Raw genomic sequence first — 23909 nt, 5'->3', positions numbered from 1 at the left:
CGGACCAATGACCGGATTCCTGCGTCTGATTTTATTACCCCCCAATAATATCCAGTAATCATATTATTGCCCCCCAGTAATCATATTATTGCCTCCCAAAAATCATATTATTGCCTCCCAAAAATCATATTATTGCCTCCAATAATCATATTATTGCCGTCTAGTGAATTGTATGAACTCCCAAAACCAAAATGAACACACTACAGGCACAATTGATCAATTTATTATCATATTATTGTCTCCCAATAATCATATTATTGCCACCCAATAATCATATTATTGCCCCAATAATCATATTAGTACCCTCCAATAATCATATTATTGCCCTCAAATGAACCAAAATGAATACATTACAGATACAAAAAAAAAAAAAAAAAATCTCAGTATACCCAAAAAAAAAAAAAAAATTCTCTGGCCACCCACCGGAGTGTGAGGCCAATGCAGGAGTGGTTGGGGGAGTGTTTTAGGGTGACGGCGACGTCTGGTGCCTGGAGACAAGGGTCGGGAGGAGATTTTCGTCCAACTCATTGGCGAACGGCGGTGGCTGCCGTTGCGGCAGAGGCATGGCAGTGGGAAGGGATCGGAGGGGATCTGGACTGGAACCCGACGCCATTGGTGGTTGAAGGGTCGGTTGATGGCGGCGCTTTGGTTTCTGGTTTGGAGCCCAGCATCTCTCCGTTCTGGGTGTGCGGGTGGTGGTGTTGTGGAGTGCTGGGACCGGCAGAGGGGAAGATGGGCTGTGTTTGGTGCGGCGTTGGCCGTAGATTTGTAATACATAGGCTCTTTTCAGAGAAGCCATGGGTTAGAGAGAGAGAGAGAGAGAGAGAGAGAGAGAGAGAGAGAGAGAGTGGGGGGGATGAGAGAGAGAGAGCAGATCCGGGAGAGTGGAGAGAGTCAAGGCACATGTAATTAATTAATAAAGTTAAGGGTACAACTGTCATTAAATATTAAATTGGGTAAATGAGAGTGAAAAACTCTAGTGGAGTAAGTGGGCAATTTTTATCCTAAAATTGTGTAAATGGTCACAGCACCTTTTAGAAAAAAAAATAGAATTAGGGGTAAACTGGAAATGTAATAAAAAAATGTATATATTAAGATATTTGCTCAATTCATTTAGAAAGACCTTAATCAAATTTGTAAGTGGTTACCTTGGTTAATCTTCTTAATAGGTGTTGGCACTTAAAAGAGAATGTGAGCATTTTTAAGTGTTAAAAGGATGTGACCTTTAGACTAAATTGTAATTGATATATAAAAAATTAAGATTAATATTTTAGAATCAAATTTCATTTTCCACCCCTCTTTTCTCTATCACTTCCGACTTTGGTTTTCTGACTTTTCTCTCTTACACTTTCTTGCATCATTGCCTGCGCTCACGACATGAACCAGTATACGCTGACTCGCGTTTGGTCAAGGCATCAAGAAGGGAATGAAGCTAGTAGATTTAGTCATTTTACCCCACGTGCAACAAGCAAACTATTTTAGTTTTGTATTTGTTGAACCAATTTAATTTCTACTGTTTTAAAATTTATTTCTACACTTATACACTGCTAGCTACTTTAGAATGCTAGTTTGTCTCTAGTAGCATTGATCGATTTATATATAATTGTCCAGGCTGCACTTCTGATAAGATGCTTCTGGTATCATTAATTAGATGTTCTCTCAAGCGATATCTCTCTCGTCAACTACCTAATAAAAATTTTCTTTAAAACATATACATAGATATATAAGTGCCCCAAAGTTGATTAAATTGTTCATATATTCATATATTTTGACTAGTTGATTACAATATTGAACCTAGCTTCCATTAGTTTTAGCTCATTTGGATTTGACAATTAGAAATTTATATTATTCCAATGGTAGCGTATGTGATAGATTGTTCGACCATCATGATCTACATACGTATATATATATCAACAATTTCCTTTGCTAGTTTTCCAACTATTCAAATATGATCAAGAATAACCTAATACTTTCCATCTTTGTATTCTTTCTATCTTCATGGAATGGCTTGCTCATGGCACAAAACAAAACCATCCCGGTGAACGTTGGGGTTGTTCTAGACCTTAATACACAGGATGGGAAAATTTGGTTGAGTTGCATCCAAATGTCCATCTCGGACTTCTATGCTTCCCATGCTTACTACAACACTAGGCTGGTTTTGAACATCAGGGACTCCAAACAAAATGTTGTGCATGCAGCAAATGCAGGTTAGGATCTCCATGATTTACACCTTCATGTGGGATTATCAGTATATTATAGTTGTTATTATAATCATGATAGACCTTATAAATTTCGATCTATATATAAGATTCTTTGATTTGTATTATTGGTAATAATTTGCTTTGTAAAATTGAAATCCAGCTCTAGATTTGATAAAGAATGCACAAGTGCAAGCCATCCTAGGGCCAGAGACATCGATGCAAGCGAGCTTTATTATTAGTCTCGCAGACCAAGCACATGTACCCATTATATCATTTTCAGCAACAAGCCCTTCTCTTGCATTGCTCAGGAGCTCCTACTTTTTCAGAATTACACAAAATGACTCATCCCAAGTTAGAGCAATAAGTTCCCTAATTCACACATTTGGATGGAGACAAGTTGTGCCCATCTACGCAGATGGTGAGTTTGGCGAAGGAATCATACCATATTTAACTGAAGCTTTGCAAGACGTTAATGCTCATATCCCCTACAAGAGTGTAATACCCCAGTCAGCCACAGATGGTCAAATTATTGAAGAGCTTTACAAGTTGATGACGATGCAAACCAGAGTCTTCATTATCCACATGACGGCAGATCAAGGCTCTAGGCTCTTTGCAAGAGCAACAGATATTGGAATGATGAGCCAAGGATATGTTTGGATCACAACTACTGAGATGACCAATAGATTAATGGCGATGAACTCCTCAGTAATAAGCTCCATGCATGGTGTATTAGGTGTAGAAACATATGTTTCGAAAACAAAGGAGCTTCAAGAATTAACAATGCGGTGGAAACAACAGTTCCAACTAAAGAATCCGACTATTCTTGACGCTGAATTGGATGTTTATGGACTTTTGGCTTATGATGCTGCTTTTGCATTAGCAATGGCAATTGAAAAGGTTGGCACCACAAGCTTTGGCTTCCAAAAGCGCTTAGATGCTTCCTTCAGTCCATCAACAGATCTTGAAAGTTTTGAGGTCTCTATATATGGTCCAAAACTTTCTCATGCATTGTCTATTACTAATTTCAATGGCATAGCTGGGGAAATCAGTTTTGTTAATGGCCAGCTTCAATCATCAACTTTCCAGATAGTTAATGTGAATGATGATGGCGCAAGGGCGATTGGATTTTGGACTCCCCAAAATGGATTGGTGAACAAATTGAATTCAGAAAACACAACCAGTTCGAAGTCCATAGTTGGACCAATAATATGGCCTGGAGATTCATTCTCTATTCCAAAGGGATGGGAGATCCCAACCAACATTGGTAAGAAGTTGAGAATAGGCATTCCTGTAAAGGAAGGTTATACTGAGTTTGTGAAGATCACTAAGGATCCTAGCACTAATGTAACGGATGTAACTGGGTTCTGTATTGACGTTTTTGAGGCTGCATTGGAGCTATTACCATATTCTCTTTCTTATGAGTTCATTCCCTTTGCAAACGTTGATGGAACCAGCGCCGGAAACTACGATGACTTGTGCTATCAAGTATATCTTGGGGTAAACTTCTACTCTCTTTATGTGATAGGTTACTACAGAAACTCACAATATTATGTTTTAATAACATACATGATTTGTTTACTTGAAAGAATTTTGACGCTGTAGTGGGAGATACAACAATCAGAGCAAACAGATCATTGTATGTAGACTTTACCATGCCCTACACAGAATCTGGTGTAATGATGGCTGTTCCGGTCAAAGACATAAAGAATGACAATGCATGGGTTTTCTTAAAGCCTTTGACATGGGATCTTTGGCTGACGATTTCTTGTTTCTTTGTCCTTATTGCATTCGTAGTTTGGGTACTCGAACATCGAATCAATAAGGACTTTCGGGGCTCTCCTTCTCATCAAGTTAGCACCAGCGTGTGGTTCTCTTTCTCAACTATGGTCTTTTCACATAGTAAGTATCCACCACTCCTCCTTAACTTGAAATCAATTAGACGTCTAAATTGTTTCACAAGCATACAACTGCTATGCTAACAATTTCCTTGTGCATTATACAGGAGAGAAAGTGGTTAGCAACTTGACTAGATTTGTGATGATTATATGGATATTCGTTTTGCTAATACTTACACAAAGTTACACAGCTAGTTTAGCTTCACTCTTAACGGTCGAACGTCTTCAACCAACTGTTACCAGCATAAATGATCTTTTGAGAAAGGGGGATAGTGTGGGGTATATAAATACTTCTTATATGTACGGTCTGTTGAAACAAGTAGGTTTCCCTGATTCGAAGCTCAAGAGTTTTACAACTATGGACATCATGGATAGGGATAGAATTGATGGGGCTCTTTCAAAAGGGACTGCAAAGGGTGGTATTGCTGCTGTTATTCATGAGGCTCCCTATGTGAAGCTTTTTGTTGCAAATTATTGTTCGAAGTATACCATGATTGGACCCGTCTTTAAAGCAGATGGATTTGGCTTTGTAAGATCTTTCTCCTCATTTGCCAGAAGAAGATATTGGAGTTCTCATATCTTAATTTGTTCAGGTTAATTACTATGCAGGTGTTTCCAAAACGTTCATCACTTGTAGCAGATTTCTCCCAAGCGATCCTGAACGTGACTGAAGGAGTGAAAATACTGAACATTGAAAGCAAATGGTTCAAAAAAGATGAAAGAAATTGTCAAGACTCTAGTGGCCCAAAAATTTCTAGCAGCAGTATTCTTCGGCTTGAAAGCTTTTGGGTCCTATTCCTCATTACAGGAGCGGCTGCAATACTCTCTCTCATTGTGTTTGTAGCTTCCTTTCTTTATCAGCATAGGCACATTTGGCTTCACTCTCTTTCAACTGCTCCAAGACCTTCTACATGGGAAAGACTTCAAACTTTGCTCAAAATCTTCAACAAAAAAGACCAGCAAATGCAAGGCTCTCATTCTTTGCAAAGCAGTCGACAACCAAATGCATTTCATGCTTCAGCAAACAATGGGCAGCAAATTCCAGTCAGCTCTTATAATTTGAACCATATGGGTTCACAATCTGTATCTTTTGAGCAACAATCATCAAATTAGATAAAGTTTCCCCACTTCTATACTATTAATTACTTCCAGTAGTAGAGATTGTTGCTGAGTAACATAATATGCATATAACCTTTCTAGCTCGGTACTTGCTCTCAATTGTTTTGTCCACATTTCAGACCTTCTACACTCAATTCACATAGCCATTACAAAGTCAACTAGTTTGAATTGTTTTGCTATTTAGCTTTTTCAGTACCTACTATGCATCCAGCTAGCACAAGCATGCATACATGTTTAGTAGGAACACCCTGAGATGGGTTCTTTACCTTGTAAGGACGTCTTCAATTCTAATGCCACCATGATCACCACATAAATATTTTTTCTTCAGACCAATTGGATTCAAACTCAATTGATCAGAAGCAGCGTTCCCACCTAAATAAGCAAGCTTCCTCTTTTCTTTTTGTTATTATCATTTTTTTATTTATCTGTGTGTTGTTCTTTCTTTTTCGTTCTCCTTCGTGATGCCATGAAACAAAACTATTACCCGAGTGAAGTGGGTTTATTCTTAATAAACTTAGAATGTGCGACTCTCTCATACTACCATGCTTCGCATGCTCACAAGACTAGGATTAATGGCATATGCAGATATCTACAAGTCAAGAACGATGCAAACTAGAGTATTAATTTGCTGTCCCAAATATCATCTTCCCTACCCTACAGGGCAAAAGAATTGGAATGATGAGCCAGTGCTATATATCTAACAGGTTAAGTACCATTGATTTTTCATAACTCAATTCCATGGAAGGAATATAGTAGGTAGGGAGCTTATGTCCAATGTACAGTACTCATGTAACCGACTATCTAATCACTAACACAAAAGAGTTATGTAGGCACAGTACTAATGTCTTTAAGGCAGTAGTGTAAGTGTTACATTTATATCGACTTTGATGGCACCAATGTTAGCATCACTTGCCACAGTTTGTGCTATCTATAGGGTTTCTCGGCCTCTCGGGCTTAAGCTTCTTATCTAAAACTTAACACCCTCATGATCACAGTGCGCGAATATATTGTGCTCACATTCGTAGATCCTAGATACCAATGTTTACGTTGTTGACTTGTTTCCTAAGAGTTATGAAGATGTAAGAATATCATAAACATAAGATCATATTCAACCAAAGAAGAAAAAAATAAGGATAGAAAAGGAGAACTGACTATTAAATAGGTTGTTAAATTTGTCATACTCCAGTAAATGACTGATGTGATTCTCTGCATCTCAACCTCAATGACAATGTAAAACAGTTTCAGAGATATATGATATAGGGACACAAACTATACCCAACCTTAAAGATCCCAACTGGTATGACAACATTTCATTTTGTTTACATACAAATCCAAGGCTCCAGGCTCACTCTGAACCTCATAGCCCTATAATAATGTGATGTTATGTGCCATGTACTTGATAATGAAAAGCTGGGAGAGTTTATTGTGGATACTATTGCGATAGGTAGACAAAATCTATTATTTGTCAACAACGTAGTGTTCATTGCAATTTGGTGGCTTTGACATGAACAGTTTAACACAAGAGGACCGAAGCTTCTCGAACATTAAGAAGTCACAAACTCCTCATACGGAGAATGACATCATGTTCAGGCTCCGTTAAGAGATTATAAGCAGGGGAATGCTGGTATGCTGGTGAGAGGGAAAAACAAAACTTTGATAGAATCAAAGAAAGAATCACCTTAAGCTCAGTTATTGCTAAATGTTGACCAACACAGATTCGGGGACCAAGTCCGAATGGCATGTAGGCATGTGGAGAGTTGCAAGCCTTGAGAACTCCACTGGCAAATCTTTCTGGATTGAACTAATATGCGTCAGGGCCCCATATATCAGGGTTCTGGTGTAGAAAGGGTACTGGTATCTGAAGGACCACACCCTTTGGAATCACAATGTTTTTCAATGTGATAGTTTCAAGGACCTCTCTTGCTAAAAAAAATACAGGAGAGTATAGACGCAATACTTCCTGAATCACCATTGTGAGCTGTAGAAAAATGAAGTGGTAATCAATGTTCATTCTGTGTCATTCAATTCCATATGGAAAGGCAACCTCCTATTTTGTTTCTAACCATCTAAAATTGTCCTAGAACAGGAATCATTGCCTAGTATTTCCATCATTGACCTTTTAGCTGCTTGTATAAAATTATTCTTTTGTACAAATTTGTGCCCCTTTGATGATTTTGTGTGTGTGTGTGTGTGTGTTCATTTGTATATGAGTCTTGTTCTAGTTACCAAGCACGCTTACACTGGAAACTGTCAAAACTTATCCTACCCACAACCAATCAGCAACAAGGGAAGAAACCTAAAATTCTACATATTGTGATGCAAACTTTTGAATACCAGGAAATGCAATTATATTTGCACATGAGGACTGTGGAGCACATGGTCAGGCCTAAACTGTAAAAAAACAACCTCATTCTGATACTGTGTTAAGGTTTCAAATCCAAAACCAAAAGGCACCATGTGAAAAAACTTGGGATTTTATATGGTGGGATGTGAATTAGCATATAAGTACTGCTGTGAAACATATGAAAGGGCATTGACAGTTATTTTATATGTAATTTGCACTGTAAGTGACATACCACTTTCATGCTTGGAAGCATATCTGCATGTAGAGGCCTATCCCCGCAGATTTCGAGCACCTCAGCACGAACACGAGCTTGCCAATCTGGATGTAAAGCTAGTAGCATCAAGCTCCATGATGCTGCAACGGCAGTGGTCTCATGGGCAGCAATGAATATGGTTTTGCAATTATCAACAATGAACTTCTTATGTGATAGGCCATTTTCACCCGAAGTTTCAGCACCCTGAAGAATCATTTGCAGCAAATTTTTCTCATATGAAGCTTCACTGCGCTGTTTTACCACCTTCAATATCATTGACTCAATTTCCTTCTCTAATCTCCATATTTCTCTATTTTCGATTGTTGGCAACCATCTACACATCATTATGTAAGAAGAAATTAAAATAGGTGGAGCCACAACAATAGTAGATGTTTTTAATAACTCAATGGTGATGAAAAACAATTTGGATAATCATAATAACAATAATAACAGAGATATCAAAAGGTTTCTCAAACTTTAGTCGTTACTGGCTGAGTATTAGTTGCTAGAACAATAAAAAACATGACCACATACAGACAAGAAAGTATATACCGTTGCATTAGTTGGTATCCACTATTTTGGGGCTTATTTTGGTAATTTAGTAATCTTATCTAATGTATTCTACTACTTTGATTCAGACAGGAGATACAATAAAGATCTTGCATAATTTCTCATACCTGATTAAGCCTTCTACCCCCATCATACCCTTTGACAAAACCTTTTGTAGAGTCCTAAGTCTTGAGAATATTTCTTCTCCTTCACTATAATTGCTCTGAAAACAAGCTTTTGCAATTATATCTCCAGATATGTTTCTTAGATTCTCATCAATTCTAATTTCTGCAGTTCCTCCCTGCGTTTGGATTTCACTTTCCCAAGTTCTTAGCACTGAGGTTGTAGAGTCCACTATTAGGTCCATCATGCCCTTAAAAATAGAGTTCCAAAAAAGATGAATATAGTTGAATTAAAATACTTAACTGAAAGTTGATTTTATTCTCCTTTCTCTTAATTGAATTACTGCCAGAAGAGGGTAATGTTGTATTGTTAGATAATCTAATCTGGCATGTCTGTTATAAAATTGTCAACATCGACCACATAGTTAAACAAGGATCACCTGATCAGTAGTAAAAAGTTATTTGTTGATTTAATGAAGAGAAAGGTAAGAATCAACCTCTACCACTTGAGATAGAAGCTCCCACTTTACCAATGGTTCAGTAGCATATTCTTCTATTTATTAAGACTCTTACTGTAAATTCATGTTCCTTCCAGAAAAAAAACTGTTTTCTAAATGAAACAAAACTAGTTTATATAAGTAGTCTTGTAGATACTATTATGATCACCTATCTGAAAAGATCCTTACTTTTTCAATGTGAATATAGACACTGGTGCAAAACAGAGAAATTTTCAAATTGTTTTCTCCTGGGGAGTATTTTCTGCTGAAGCATAAGAAACCGCACTACCTTACTACAGATGCTGCTCAACAGTTGTCTTAGTAACATTTTCTAGTTTTAACAATGCAGAGAACGCACAACAAGAACAAAAAACACATCAAGTACAGAACATACTACATCAGACAATTGTTGCCTAGCTTTATAACAAGAAATAGTTAGTTTGGTACACACACCTTGATCTTAGCAAGGTATAATTCAGGAGCGATAGTTTTCCTTTGATGGGCCCAAATTAATCCATTCGATGATAAAAGACCCTGTCCCAGAAGAGGTCCGAGAATCTTGGACGTTATGGAAGGAGTGCCCAAGATTAATGACTTGCAAAGCCCAAGTTCCTTCAATAGCTCTACATCTGTTATACATAATTGTTGCATGTGGACAAGTGCATACATAAATGTTGGCCCTGCCACCAGTTCGAGGATAAACACAAATTGAAGAATTTGAAAGAAATAAGATTGGAAGCGAATATGAATGCAGACAGATTATCAGTAATGCGTTGGGTGGTTTTTTTTTTTTTTTTTTTTTTTTCAATTTTTAAATTTTTTTATATGTAAATAGGTTGGCATTCTTTGTTGAGATTGGATTTCAGCTGTATATCTCGAACTCTCTTTGGCCTCTATTTGCCAATTTTGTGGCTTTCTGAAAGCATTGAGTTTGATTCTAGCTTGTAACATTTATGATCAGTAAGTTTTGAGGGAAGCAAACGACTTAGTTTTATGGTATTGTAAGTTTGATTGTAGACTTGCTAGACTAATACAATTAGCTTCAGTACTAGATTTGCATAAATTAGAGTTCCGCTTCTGAAATTGGGCCATGAGCTAAAGTGTTGATCTCAATTCCTAGCTACCAGCAAGAAAAACTAAAAAGACTTAAAACAATCATTTTGGCATAATGCATGAACTAAGGAAGAGTATGCATAAAAGTATACCAAACATACCATATTCATTTCTCCATTCCTCTATGTGGGGGAAGATTTTTGAAGGCCATTGATGACAAATAGAAGCCACACGATCATCATCATGATAGGGCTTTTGAGGATCTGTAGTCTTTGATGCAGATGACTGGACCTTGCTTTGAAGTCTCTTTAATGCAAGGATATTCCCCAACAGAAATGACGGAGGAGGCCCTCTAATTCCCTGCTTTTGGAGCTTTGATCTTAGCCCTTTAGGCCTCAATATCAGTAGTTCATATAGATACAAGAACAACAGCAGAAACCCACCCACCAATACCGACAATATGATCTTTGCTGCTACCACTAATAGCTCTGCTTCCATTTTCTCACCTTCCATTTGCTGCTGCTTCAAAATCTTCATTTCCCATCGTGTGGTATATGACAGTTATTCAATTGTTAAAATATGATCTTTGTGCTGCTCGAGATCATTATTTTAGTTTTCAGCTCAGCATAGAACTGATAAAAATTCGTTTTTTATACAAACATACATGTGCTTCAGCATAAAATATAGACAGATAACTCGCACACGATTTGCCAGCACATGAGCAATACCAAAACTAAAAAAGATAGAAAAGAAACTGAAATATGGGTGGTAAAGTAAAAGATAATTCTGAAATCCAGGTGCCCCAGATCACCCAAGCTAGTGACCCAACTCAACCAGCAGAGCCACTGATCACCACCGACTTACTGCTCTTTCAATCTAATTGTTGTAAGCTAATTGCCTTTTCTTCTTCGTTCTTTTCTCTGTGATATTCGAACGACTGGGAAGGAACGCTGGAGTCGGAATATGACTGCACCAGAGGACAGTGAAATCACTTTTATGAGCTGTATATCTAAACTATTATTACCAGAAGAGAGGTATTGTTAGTTAAAACTGATTTTTTTTTTTTACTTTTGTAATCCTCAAATATTAAAATTATAGATTGGGCGGTTCTAGTTAGACCTCCAAATTTAATATTTGGACCTCCAACTTTATTCAATTATTAATAGATTTGGTCAAGTCATATGAAAAGACAAATAAGGATAAAGAGAGAAAAATGGGAAAAAAAAACTCTTCTTACCTCCCTAAATATAACATTCAATTAAATTATTTTTTTATTTCTTCCGGAATTTCCTTGTATTGTCAGATAGTTTTATAATTTACCTAAAATAATTAAGTAAAAATAATAATTTCTATACATGGCCCATCATTTAATACAAATATAAATTCAAAATAATCTGATTTGGAATTTCCTTAAACTAAATTTATTGAATATTATGATATAGTTATTACTCAATCTTCCAACCCGAAACTCTTGAAATCCTTCTTTTAGCAAATTCAAAAGGATTTCAGCAATATATCAAGATCGAGAACCTTTGATTAATTTTGGTGGAGGAGAGACCTACTCATAAGAGAGCAATATCATGTGATTTTGATTCATTCTTCTTCTCATGGTTGAAGATAGAGATAAAAAGTAGAGTAATAAATTGTTGTATCTCATATTCAAGGGTGTTTTGGTAAAAATAAGGAGGTCTACTTAGCTTTTCAAGTATTCTAAAAAGTAAATTAGAGGTGTACTAAGTATGAGAGGTCCAAATAGCAAATTTAGAGGTCCAACTAGAATCACCCTTATAGATTACATTTTAACATCAGGGACAAAAACGTAAAAAATAAAATAAAATAATAAAAACATAAAATAAAAGAAAATAACAATTTCGATTCAAACTCTCCACTCTCACAATTGTTATTTTAACTTCCCACTACTCTCACACCCATCGGGTGTGTAGACATTTTCTAGTATTGAAAACCAAAAGCGCTCTAACTATCCGGCTAGCTCCACAAGTACACAACTAACTATCCGGTTATTGTCTCTCTACTAACTATTTTACTTACCATACTTTCTCTTCTCATCCACATTTGTTTTTATTTTATTTTATTTATTTATAGTTATTCCTGTTTACCCAGAATTCACAAGTTTTTGGCCCACTTGCACCAACAAGTTTGTATTGTGCCCAATTACACAACTCTTTTAGGGAAAAGACCTATAAGGATAGTCTTTTCTAAACTAGTGCCTAATATGTCCTATACTGACTTTTAGGTTCAACCCTTACTTTTTCTTTGGAAATCTTGTTCACACTCTTAACAAAAACAAATCTAGCCTTCAACATGCCCAAGTTTTTCACCTAACGGCTCCCTGCCTAGCGGTTATTTTAACAGGCGGAATCACTGCTGCTTGTTTCTATCTTAAGCTGAGGCAATTTTTCTTTTGGAAAAAGAGGATTTAGACCTTAAAAATAGTATAGGAGTCAAGGCGGAGACAGATATACACATTTTAAACATCAAACAATAAAAATTATAAAGACAAGGTGGATGAGCAATCTGAATTATTTATTTAAACATAATTACAGACTAAAGAGGTATTCAGAGCCTCATTCTCAGGTAAACAGCAAAAGGCTGTTTAGCTCTCTATGAGAGTGAGAACAGATACTTACTTGTAATGAAAGTACACAACTTCCTACTTTGGACAGGAAGGAAATACACTGCTACTACTACTTGAGAGAAGACTCTTCTGCTAGAATTTTCTAATTTCTAACTGATCTCTCCATTCCCTCTTCGAATGCCTCTAAGAGAAGCTAAAGCTCCTTATATAGGGAGCGGAACTCAAATTACAATTGAAAACAACAAAATGTACAGGACGACTCGGTGATTTCCTATTTTCCTGAGTGCTCCTACTGGTGGAGGTCGGTCGTGGGAAAAGCAGATTCTTTTAGGTGAAATGTTTTTCACTGCTTTTTGAATAGCAAAAGTAATCTTTTGGAACAAGTCCAAAAGTACTTTCGATGTTTTCTACACCTGCTGCTTCACATGTTCTCGTCAGTTTCTGAATTGTGACCAAGGACAAACGAGTCGTTATCTTCCTGGGCCATACGTGCAGTTATTGCATTGTCTTTGACATCTGTATCAACATATATCTTGTAGTGGTTATCTGTTTCAAGTCTTTCCACCCACTGTAAGCATGCCAGTGTCGAATCTATCTCCTTTCTGGTAAGAGATAGGAATAGGTCACTACTGACGACGTCAGGATGATCGTAAGCAGTGATAATAATTTTTTCTCCTGCTGCCAGGAAAGTATTGTTGACATCTTCAGAGATGATCTTCTTGATGTATTCCAGGGTCATGGCCTTCATCCATGGGATGCTTGAGTTTGGTTGGCCATTGTACCCAACACAGGCAGGTTGAAGATATTTCCTTTGAATAATTCTCACATAATGATATGGAGAAATATACTCAACCTCACCGTTTGCCTTCTGGATCCATTCTGGAGGAGTGGATCTGAACTTTAGACGAAGCATACAGTCATTTTTTCTAATGTTTTTGACCGTGTTGACAATGATAGGCAGCAAACCTTTCAGATCATCATTTGTTTTAGTCCACAGGTTATGGACAAAACCATTTTCAACAAGCCAGAGCTTGTGTTCCTGAGGATGTTCACTCTGAACATTGACTAAGTATCTTCCAACATAAGGTCCTGCAATGATAAAGAGAGTTGGAGGAACTCGGTCTTCTGAATTATGACTTCCTATCAGACTATGGAATTCATGCCGGTCTGATTCATTGAGTGCCATGATCGGGACCCTAGCACTTTCTGGGCTTTCAAGGAAGTGAATTTTTTCTTTTCTTACAGCACTCTGCTGTGTATGAAGTTCTTCAAACTGTAGCCTAGCATTTTCATAGAGTTCTTCAGCTAGTGCAAAGAGAGCTGGGAACATCAGACCACTGCTTCTTTCTTGAAAGGCAAATAAAAGATTATCCAGGATTGCCTTCTGGTGATAAGCTAGTCTCCTGCCAGTTCTGAACACAGGAGTATCAAAAGTTCTTAATTCATAATTAAAAACATTTATAACTCTAGTTGGAGTTGGTCTGCTTTTTGGCAAAGCAGCAGCCATCAACTGTCTTGATGAGCCTTTACCGTCTGCCGTTTGAGACGGGCTAGCCAATCCTTTACCTTGGGATTGATCAGTTGAGGCCAAGCCTTTCGAGCTTAGCAGAAACCTTTTAAGAATTTTTTCTTTGGTTTCTTTGGGATCCTCTTCAGGTTCATGTTCTTTCCCAGTCCTTCTGCTTCTGGGATTACGACCTTCGTCGTCTTCTCTTTGGCTGAACATTGCCATTTCTCTGGTCAATGCGTCTGGAAGATAGTTCTTGTTTCCTGCAATTAATTCAACATTATAATCATATTGGTTAAGAAATAATTGCCAGTTTGCTAATCTTCCCCTATCAGCAGCTTTGTCAAATTTAAAATTCTTTAGTCTAGCACAATCGGTGCGGACAGTAAAGGGTTTTCCAAGAAAAGCTGGAGAATTTAAAATCGTTTTCTTGACAGCTAAATTTTTTTTTCCCCTGTGGGATAATTCAGTTCTGCAGGGCTGAACTTGCCACTACAAAATTTATAGATCTTTTCAATGTTAGTTCCAGGCGTTTTTGCCAGAACAACACAGGACCAGTAATTATCACTCGCATCTGTCTGGAGGATTATTTCATCATTCTCTTCTGGTTGTTGAAGAGGAGGGAGGTTTTTACAGAGATTTTTTATCTGCTTCACAATTTTTTCATCATCTTCTGTGAAGTTCCATTTTCTTTTGGAACTTGTCTTAGGAGATAACATTGCTATTAACCCTGAGATTTTGGGAATGAAATCTCTCCATTAATTTATGACACCAAGGAATCTCTCTAGACTCTTAGCATCAGGAATTCTATCTGGAAACTTCCAGATCTTCTCAAGGATATGAGGTTGGAGTTTTATTACTCCATTATTGATATTTATTCCTAGGAAATCAACTTCATCGAGGATAAAGAAGATTTTCTTTTCACCTAGGATGATTCCATGCTGAACTATCATCTTTACTATCTCATGGAGGTATTTCATGTGTTCTTCTTTGTTTTTGGAGAATACAAGAATGTCATCTATGTAAACGACACAGAACTCCGCAACATGCTGTAAGATATTGTCCATCTTTCTTTGGAAGATTGAGGGAGCTTGTTTTAGACCAAAAGGCATTACCAGCCATTCGTAATGACCTTGAGGTGTTCCAAATGCAGTGAGAGGAATACTCTCAGGATGCATCTTGACCTGCCAGAAACCCGACTTTGCATCGAATTTCGAAAAGACTTTAGCTCCTCTGAGCTGGTTGATCAGTACTCTTACTTGAGCAATTAATTTGATAACCGTCTTTGACAGTCTTCTTGTTGACATCTCTGTAGTCAATCATCATTCTACCTTTTCCTCTTAGATTTTCTGCGTGATTTCTCACATAGAATGCTGGAGCATGATGAGGGTTAGTGGAAGGTTGAATTAATCTCTTGTTCAGGAGATCTTCAATGTCTTTTCTGAATTATTTTTTATCTTCGTCTTTGTACTGAGGAATGGCTTTGACATGACAGATGGCATTCATGTCATGTAATCTTAATTCACAGACCACTGGGTCCTTTTCCCAAAACTTCTGAGGGTCTTCATCGATATTCTATTCGAGTAGTTTTTTGATTTTTTCAAGAGTGGGAATTTTCTGAGACTCAAGCTTGTTCTAAAAGTGCTTGAGGTTATGCTCATGAATGAAACTAGCTTCTTCATCTTCACTAGTTTCTTCTTCTTCAGAAGATTCGTCAACAAGTAATTCTTCTTGTTGCTTGGTTTGGAGTATAGGCTCAAATTTGGGTTTGTAGGGGGTAATATCACCACTATTCTGCTGCTATTTCTGATACTGAGTAGTGAAACGAGGACCTACTACACTTTTTGCTTGTGTGAGTCGGTCTGCCCAGAACACCCGTTCGCCTTTTCTGAAGCCTATCGCTTCTTCATCCTGAATGAATCTCTGTTGGAGAACAAAATCATTTCCCAACAGGAAATCAGATCCTTGGCCTTCAGATTGCCAAACATTCTGGATGATAAATGTTCCTCCACCAATGGTGATATGAACATTTTTTGCTACTTTTTTCATGCTGAGATGGCTCCCATCAAATGTAACACCAGTAGCAGATTTTTTCTTATCTTCTTTCCAGAATTCATCTGGAATTGCAAATCTCTTTGCAACAGTAAATCCTGATCCATTATCCATAAAGGCATCTAGATGATATTTTTTATGATCAGGGAATTTTAGTCCAATCTCTATGTAGTTGTTGTATCTACTAGTAGAGACAACTTTTGATTGTTGAAGCTCATTTTCTTGAGCTTGTTCCTTTGGAATGAATGGTTTACATTTTTTTGGAACAATTTCTGGTGGTTCAACCAGTTCAAAGTTTTCTTTTTCATCGATTTTTTCTTCATCGATGATTTCTTCCTTTATTTTTGAGGAAGATGGTTCCATGATTTCTTGGAACAAAGTTTCTACTTCTTTCTCTTTTTGCTCAGAGAAATATTCTTCATATTCTTGTTCAACAAGTTGGCTGACAAGGCCATTCTTGGTTTTCCTTCTTGCTTCAGCTATGAAGCACTCTTTGTGATAGGTCTTTTTTTACTCTTCACAAAACATAGGGAGACCATTCTTTTCGTGACATAGGCAGTAGTCACAAACGAATGTACCAGGGTTCACCTGATAAGAAGACATTAAAGCTTCTGTCTTGCTTTCTTCCTAGTTTTTGATTCTTAGAACATTCATCTGTCTTGATTCGAAGTACTCTACTTCAGAATCTGACTCAGGTTCAGATGAATCTTCTTCTTCAGACCAGGCAGAGTAAACTGACCTGTCATCCTCTTCATCATCAGAATAGGCTATTTCGTAGCCCTTCATATTTGCTATTTCTACTATTTGCTCATATTCTTCAAAGAGAGCTTTAGTAGATCTTTTACCCTTTTCCGAGCATTCATTAGCATAGTGCCATTCGGCTTTACATAACCAACATCTGCAAGCTTTCTTGCTTGGTTGCTTATGATTATTTTTCTTTTTCTTGAAGAATTTCTTTTTAGGATCTTCATCCTGTTGTTTCTTGTAATTGGAACTTCTCTTGAATTTCCAATCCCTTTTCTGATTACTCTTTTTTAATTTTTTAGAGTAATATTTTTCTTTCTTTTTTCTGTGGAATTTGGATTCATGACATCCCCAATTTGTGGGCATATCCAGTATTTCATAACAGAAATTTTCAACTCCTTTGAGTTGTTTCTTAGCCATCTTAGCTCTAAGATTGGCTTTGCATTGCTCTTTTAGCAATTATCGGATTCTGTTGGCAATCCCTCCAACTGAAAATCTTTCAATTGGTTTCTTAGCTATGCTTTCTCTCACAGCTGTTCTCCATGGTTCAGGGAGTTTTCTGTGTAACAGATTAACTAGATCAGTATTCTCTAGTTCACCAATTGTACAGTAATATTCTTGAAATTCATTCAAGTATTCTTCAAAATATCTCATGTCACAGATTTTGAGAGCATAGATATTCGATTTGGCCGTTTCTTTAGCCTTCTCACTCAGATTTGAAAGATCTCCATAGAACTGATCGTACAGGGGTACTGCAAAATCATACGGAGACTTTGAATTTTTGATTTCTTCAAGCCAGTCTCTTCCTCTGGCAGTTTCTTTGAAAGCTAGGTAATACTTTTTTGCTACTCTAGTAAGAGTAGTTTCATAGTACACCTGCAAATTTGGTGCTTCAAATTTTCCAAGGGTAAGTGCAGAAACCATCATCAGGCTATCTACCCATTGGTCAATGGTTTTTCTTTTATCTAGACTCTTGTCTAGATTTAACCAGATGCCATAGTTCGTGATAGGAACTCTGGGCATATTGTCCTCTAGGACAAATCTTTGGGAATTTCTTTCCCCTTTTTTACCCGTAGGGGCTTTCTGAAGTGGGAGTTTTGTTTTCCCTTTTTCTCTGCTAATGAAAGTTCTGGAGCTTTCTCCTTCTTCTATTTCAATATCTTGATATGGAAAGACTTTTCTCGTCTTTCTGATTTTGAATTCTTTCATTTCTTCGATTAGTTTTTCTAATCGTTCAGGATTTTCGCAATTCTCATCTTCTTCATAAAGATCATAGAGCTTTTGTGCTCTAAGCATGTTTACTGATCTGTTCAGATCAGCTTCTAATTCTTCTTCAGATATTGGCTCTTCTATAGTGGGTTTTGTACCACTAACACTAGCTTCTCTAGTGCTGTAGCTTCTTCTGAGAAGATTCTTGTTTATCTTGAGGTTATCAGGACAGACATTACTTTTTTTGTGATTGTCGAAATTGAGACTGATTTCTCCAGTCTTTCTACTTTCATAAATTTTTGCTTTCGCCCTTTCTGGTAACTTTTTTTGACCGGATAATTTCCATTCAAGAGGAAAAGGTACTTCATTCCAAGTAACTTTATGAATCTATTGTGAATGGTTCTTCTGATTGGTGAGGAATCCAGTAGTAAGACCTAGGATATTTGTTATCCTTGTCTTGGGGGCTACTGTAGTACTCATCAATTTATAGTATATTATGTATACTATTGCGAGTTCGTGCATATCTTCTTTCATTGATATGCCATCTGTCTTAACTCTCAGTCGTAGAAAGTGAGCTGCATCTTTCAAACTGGTAGTGAAGTTTGGGAAGCAGTTGAAATATGCTATTTGATCACATAAAGATGCTTCGAGAGTTCCAAACAGGCTAGCTTGAAAATCTGTTAGTCTATTGTCTTGTAAGACACATAGAACTAAACAGTTTATGCCTTCACGAGTAAGCAGATTTATGCCTACTTAGACTGCTCCAATATGCATAAATTGATATTTTTTTGCTTGACCTCTTGTAACTTCTGAAGGAGTGATCAGTAGAAGATCAGTCTCTCCTCCTGCTGTAGGGGGGGTTGTAATTTCTAGTAGTTTAAAATAATGGCTATCCATTAGATCAAACTTCCCCTCTTGTAGATTTATTTAAAATCTAATTTGGAATTGAGGAGTTTTTTACCTCCTGTTCGATTTCGTTGAATTCGAATTCTTCAGTATTTAGGAGCTGTACTCCTTCCTTTTTCCCAAAGATACTTAACATTTTGATATCTCTTTTTTTCCGGGTTTTCATACCGGATACTAGTCTGACTAGTAGATGGTTCCAGAAAAATCATGTTTGGAACAAGATTTGTGTCTGGTTTTTCTAATGGTTTGAATCCATTAGCTTTCTTTTTTACTGTAGGCATTTTCTTGTCCTTCAGTATATTTTTCATAGAATCCAGCTTTTTTTGCTGTTCATTGATTTTTCTACTGACGACTGCCAACTTTTCTTCTTCCGTTTTTGGAAGTTCCTTGATATAATCCTGTTTGTTTTCCAATATTTCCAATTGGTGGATTATAGCAGGTAATTTTTTTAGATGAGTTTGACATCTAGATAATTCTAGTAACAGCCTCTGATATTTCTCATCCGAGGAATTTAATAAAGAATTTATTTTCTCTAATAACAATTCTGACATTGTCCCCATTTAGGAGGGGTCCTTTGAGCTATTTTACAAGCACTGATACCAGTGAATTGCGGATCTAACCAATGCTCAAATAATCAAGCGGTTTTATTCTATTTCCAGAACATATAAGAGATTATCAATATCTTCTTCTATTTTATAGATCCTAGTTTGGAGTCTATAAATAATATCCCAGTAGTTGGGATTTTCTCTGTTAAGACTTTCTCTATAGTCTTTTAGCTTTTTCAATTTTTCTTTTTCTTTTTTCAATTCTTTGCTAGTATTTTTGCAAATAGCAACTAATTCAAGCCTATCAACGATCGAAATTATGAATAGTAAAGTTTACTGTTTACCGTCGAATAGAGCATGCAATTTAGCTGCAATTATATCTAGATAAATAATTTCAAGATGGGCCCACCACGCTTTAACAAAAAATAAAACAAAATAAAAGGAATGGGTAAAAGTGAGATGAATAGGAAGTGATATTTTGGACAGTAGTGGAAAAAGTGAAAAGATTTGTGTGAGTGGGAAGAAAAATAAGTTGGTGGGGTATATGGGAAGTATATTGGTGAATTTGGGGTGTATGAGAATTTTCCCTTTTCTTTGTTCACCCATTTACAGTATCCAAAATACCATTTTTCAAGTCATCATACTAACTATTTGTTCACTCAATTTTCTTTTCTGACCATACATATAATTTTTGATTAATTTCAGTTTACCATGGTGTTAGTTCCTATATATGGTTTCAATTTAATTAGTAACACCCCTAAATTTTCTAATTTCACCAGCCGTGTCCAATTTCTCTTATTCCGTCCAAATTGGACACTAACTCTGACGATAGACCCACTATAGTGGCTAAAATGGTCATTTCAAGAGAGAGAAAAAACCAATGACAAAAACTCCACCTTTTTCTTCCTCTGATCCTCTTCTCCCTAATCATGTTAAGCACAGTACAACACCATACACATTCCAAGCTTGCAACACAATACCAGATTCATTTTTATCATTTGTTGAATCCCTTGCACTGCGAGTGGGTGAGATCACAGGATCTGGCATCCCCTTTGGCGAAGATAAACCTTTAGGGTTACGATCTTCCCCCAATTTCTCTCTTACCAATTTCTCATCCGCCAAAGACACTTTCTTTATGAATTTATTTGAAACCCCATCTCTATACCCATCTCCAGATTTCAGGTAAGAATTAGCTGAAATCTTCGACCACTTAGGATTTCGACTTCCAAATCTCCAACCCTTAAAAGCCACCTATCCCGTTCACCTCGAACAACAAATATCTAGTAAAATGAGAAACCCAAAAACAAAAATCAGTCCCCGACGACACCTATGCAACCATTGGGCTCACCAACCTACAACAAGTCAAAGCCAGCCTTCTCGTCCTCCATAGACGCTTGGAATCATGTTCACACACCGTTAACCGCCAGTGGCAAATCTCCCAGCGGCCCAACTCAGACCAAGGACTACTACTCTTCACAAACGAGGCAGCGGCGGAGCTTTGAGAGATCAAGTTCTTGTGCTCATAGCAAAGGGGTAATGGCAGGGGAGGTGGATAAGTTGAAGCTGGTGTCCGATGGTACTATAGTCTACGGAGTTGTTCTGGGGAAAAGCTCCTAATTACTGAGAAGGAATTGATGGAATTGAGTTCTTGAAATTCAAAGTCTGGAAGAGGACGGCGTGGTGGGTGGTGTTGGTATTGAAGGTATTTGTGGAAATGGCACAAGATGTGGAAGTTTTGGGATTTGATATAGAAATGGCATAAGATGTAGCAGTTCAGGGATTTGATGCAGAGGAAAACAGGTTGAAATATGGTGTTGATCAAGAAGAGGTAGAAGTTCTGGGGTTCTTTCACTTTTTTTTTTGGTCTTGAAATAACCCTTAAAGTGGGCCTTATCGTCATAATTAACGTTCAATTTGAAAGAAGTAAGTGAAATTGGACACAGCTGATGAAATTATAGGGATGTTATTGATTAAATTAAAACCACTGGGACTAACATGTTGTTAGACCCAAACCTCCGCGCCGGGGGGGGGGGGGGGATAAACTGAAATTAATCTTATAATTTTTTAATTTCAAGTTTACTTTATTCACCTATTTGCAATACCCAAAATACAATTTCCAATATAGGGTTAACTCGAATTATTTTTCTATTTGGCTTAACCCTTTTTCAACATAGAGTTTGCAAGGCTAGCTGACTCTTCTGATCATCGAGGGGTTTTAATTGCAGAGATAGTAATTGATTGCTATGACATTGCAGACTGGCAAATCAAGAGGAACCAAAAATGATTAGAACCATGATTGAAAAATGAAAGAAGAAAAATAATTTAGAAACTGACAACAAAGAAGAAGAACCACAAGTCCACCAAACTAGAGTGCAAAAAGAAAGAGAGCAGTTTAACTCAAGTCTACAAGACAATAATTATTATTATTATTATTTTTTAAATGGGGCTAGTGCGGCTGCCCTCGAGCCTTGATTTATGAAATTGCATAATATAATGGGGGAACGTAGAACCTAAACCCCATATTACAATAAGCATAAAGAGAACATCCTAAAATAATATCAGGACTCTCCACATAATATATATATTCTAAAAAGCACCAATTAGCAAAGAGTGCACGAATGACTACTTCATTTGCTTTGATATAGTTGTGACATACCCAAAAGATAACTCTATATCGAATAAGCATCATTATAAATAGCACAGCTTTCCCACTATGTTGCCACACAAAAATAAAAGCGGCGGCACTCAATTTCATCCTGACACTAGATGGTTACGTCCATTTGATCAAGCAAATAGCTCACCACCTCACTAGGCCAGACAAGGCACACTGAGTGTGCATACCGGGACAAAACCCACGTCACCCTATCAAAAGATTGTAGGGACTTATTGCGGGCAAGAAGCCATTTCTAACAACAAGTAAAAAACAAAAATAAATAAAATAAAAATACCATCGGTCCTAGGCCCAAGCCCAGGCCCACACATCACCAGAACTAAGCCAAGTTTGAATGCTGCAGAAGGCTTGACTCCTCCATCCCTACGGCAAGACCCCTGCCTTCCCTCCACCTCCTTCACCCCAAAGCGCTCGCCGTCCCACAAATCTCCCATCATCTCCAATGCGCCAGCGAGGAACGCCGCCCACCTCCAAAACATATGTGAACCGCCAACCTAGATCTGATCCAATCAACCCGATCGGAGCATGGTGAATTCCAGCCATGCCGCCACACTGTAATCACCACTCAGTGACCTCTAATCGGGCAAAAACCACTCGAACCCCCTTACGAGCAGTCTGCCCACCAATCTAGGGTACAACGACCCCGCCTCTCTTGCCAGCCATTCACTCTTCGTCGCCCTTCTCCGTCAGCCCCTCCAGCCAATCTGGACAAAATCTTCCTCCCCCTGTAGCGTTTACACCGACTGAGCCACGTACTAACGGACCAACGATCCCCTCGGGCCCGTCCGACGACGACGTCGCTAGGGCATGCCATCGAACAGGCAATGAAATTTCACAAAATTTGTCAACAGAATTTCAGGGTGATAGTGAAGGGACAATGCGATTGCCTAATTTCAAGCTCTAAGTAGGTGTTTTTAGACTCCATTAGTGTTAATATGATATATATTGAGGCATAAAAGTTATTTGCATAACATGAGAACGATTGAAGGTGATAAATGCTAAGAAAGAAAGAGTTAGGGCTTAAGATGAATGAAAAGATTAAGAATGAAGTTGACCCACAGCACAGATTGAAATTTGACTGGTCGGAATTTTCTCCTCCGGCCATCACTAGCTTCACCACTAGTCGAAAAAGGACAGTCTCTTCTTCCTCAGTCGACCTATATATGGCGCTCCTTCTATATATATATATATATATACAGATCCTATCTAGAGAGGAGTTCCGCTTTGAAATTAACGTGTGAAGTTCGAGTTTTGGATCACTTTTCGGTCGCATATCCACATCTCGACCATTTAGTTTTTAGGTACTAGTGTACATATCATCTCTACAAATTTTTAGCCAAATTGATGATCGTTAAGGTATCTAACTCGCTTAAACCAATGGATGGACTGAATCTGTCAACATGAACTGTACTAGCTTTAAGGCAGTTATCAATGCCTTAACGATCATCATTTTGACCGAAATTTACAAAGATGATCTATACACTAGTACCTAAAAACTGAACAGTCAAGATGTGGATAGTCGACTGAAAAGTGACCAAAAACTCGAACTTCACACGTTAATTTCAAAGCGGAGCTCCATTCTGGATAGGATATGTATATACCCCCACAAATATATATATTTATATATATATATATATATATGTATA

General features: G+C 37.4%; 2 protein-coding genes across 3 annotated transcripts; one reads left to right on the top strand and one right to left on the bottom strand.

Annotated features, from left to right (window-relative positions):
• The first annotated feature begins 1991 nt into the window (after positions 1–1991).
• LOC112180294 (glutamate receptor 2.8) lies at positions 1992–5209 on the top strand. Its single transcript, XM_024318826.2, has 5 exons — positions 1992–2207; positions 2362–3698; positions 3788–4100; positions 4204–4625; positions 4706–5209. The coding sequence occupies exons 1-5, from the start codon at positions 2015–2017 to the stop codon at positions 5207–5209; spliced, it is 2769 nt and encodes a 922-aa protein (XP_024174594.1). The 5' UTR covers positions 1992–2014.
• Positions 5210–6442: 1233 nt separating this feature from the next.
• LOC112186899 (cytochrome P450 714C2) lies at positions 6443–10995 on the bottom strand. Of its 2 annotated transcripts, none has more exons than XM_024325471.2 (5): positions 10195–10995; positions 9434–9660; positions 8490–8734; positions 7792–8146; positions 6443–7193 (listed from the first exon to the last, which is right to left on the bottom strand). In XM_024325471.2, exons 1-5 carry the CDS (start codon positions 10568–10570, stop codon positions 7017–7019), a joined length of 1380 nt encoding a protein of 459 aa, XP_024181239.1. In that variant the 5' UTR covers positions 10571–10995; the 3' UTR covers positions 6443–7016. The 2 variants fall into 2 exon arrangements, with proteins under 2 accessions (XP_024181239.1, XP_024181260.1); XM_024325492.2 differs by having other exon boundaries at positions 9434–9609.
• Positions 10996–23909: the final 12914 nt, after the last annotated feature.

The sequence above is a fragment of the Rosa chinensis genome, chromosome 1, assembly GCF_002994745.2.
Source record: "Rosa chinensis cultivar Old Blush chromosome 1, RchiOBHm-V2, whole genome shotgun sequence".
Classification (NCBI taxonomy): Eukaryota; Viridiplantae; Streptophyta; class Magnoliopsida; order Rosales; family Rosaceae; genus Rosa; species Rosa chinensis.
This window is presented reverse-complemented; position numbering and strand designations above follow the sequence as displayed.

What these genes read in the sequence shown, in the direction of transcription:
- LOC112186899 (XM_024325471.2), bottom strand. Translation starts at nt 10,570, where the DNA reads ATGAAGATTTTGAAGCAGCAGCAAATGGAAGGTGAGAAAATGGAAGCA. An exon ending in TATACCTTGCTAAGATCAAG is followed by an intron (nt 8,735 to 9,433) that starts GTGTGTGTACCA and finishes TCTATTTTTAAG; the next exon opens with GGCATGATGGACCTAATAGT. An exon ending in GGGGTAGAAGGCTTAATCAG is followed by an intron (nt 8,147 to 8,489) that starts GTATGAGAAATT and finishes AATGATGTGTAG; the next exon opens with ATGGTTGCCAACAATCGAAA.
- LOC112180294 (XM_024318826.2), top strand. Translation starts at nt 2,015, where the DNA reads ATGGCACAAAACAAAACCATCCCGGTGAACGTTGGGGTTGTTCTAGAC. An exon ending in TGTGCATGCAGCAAATGCAG is followed by an intron (nt 2,208 to 2,361) that starts GTTAGGATCTCC and finishes ATTGAAATCCAG; the next exon opens with CTCTAGATTTGATAAAGAAT. An exon ending in AAGCAGATGGATTTGGCTTT is followed by an intron (nt 4,626 to 4,705) that starts GTAAGATCTTTC and finishes ATTACTATGCAG; the next exon opens with GTGTTTCCAAAACGTTCATC.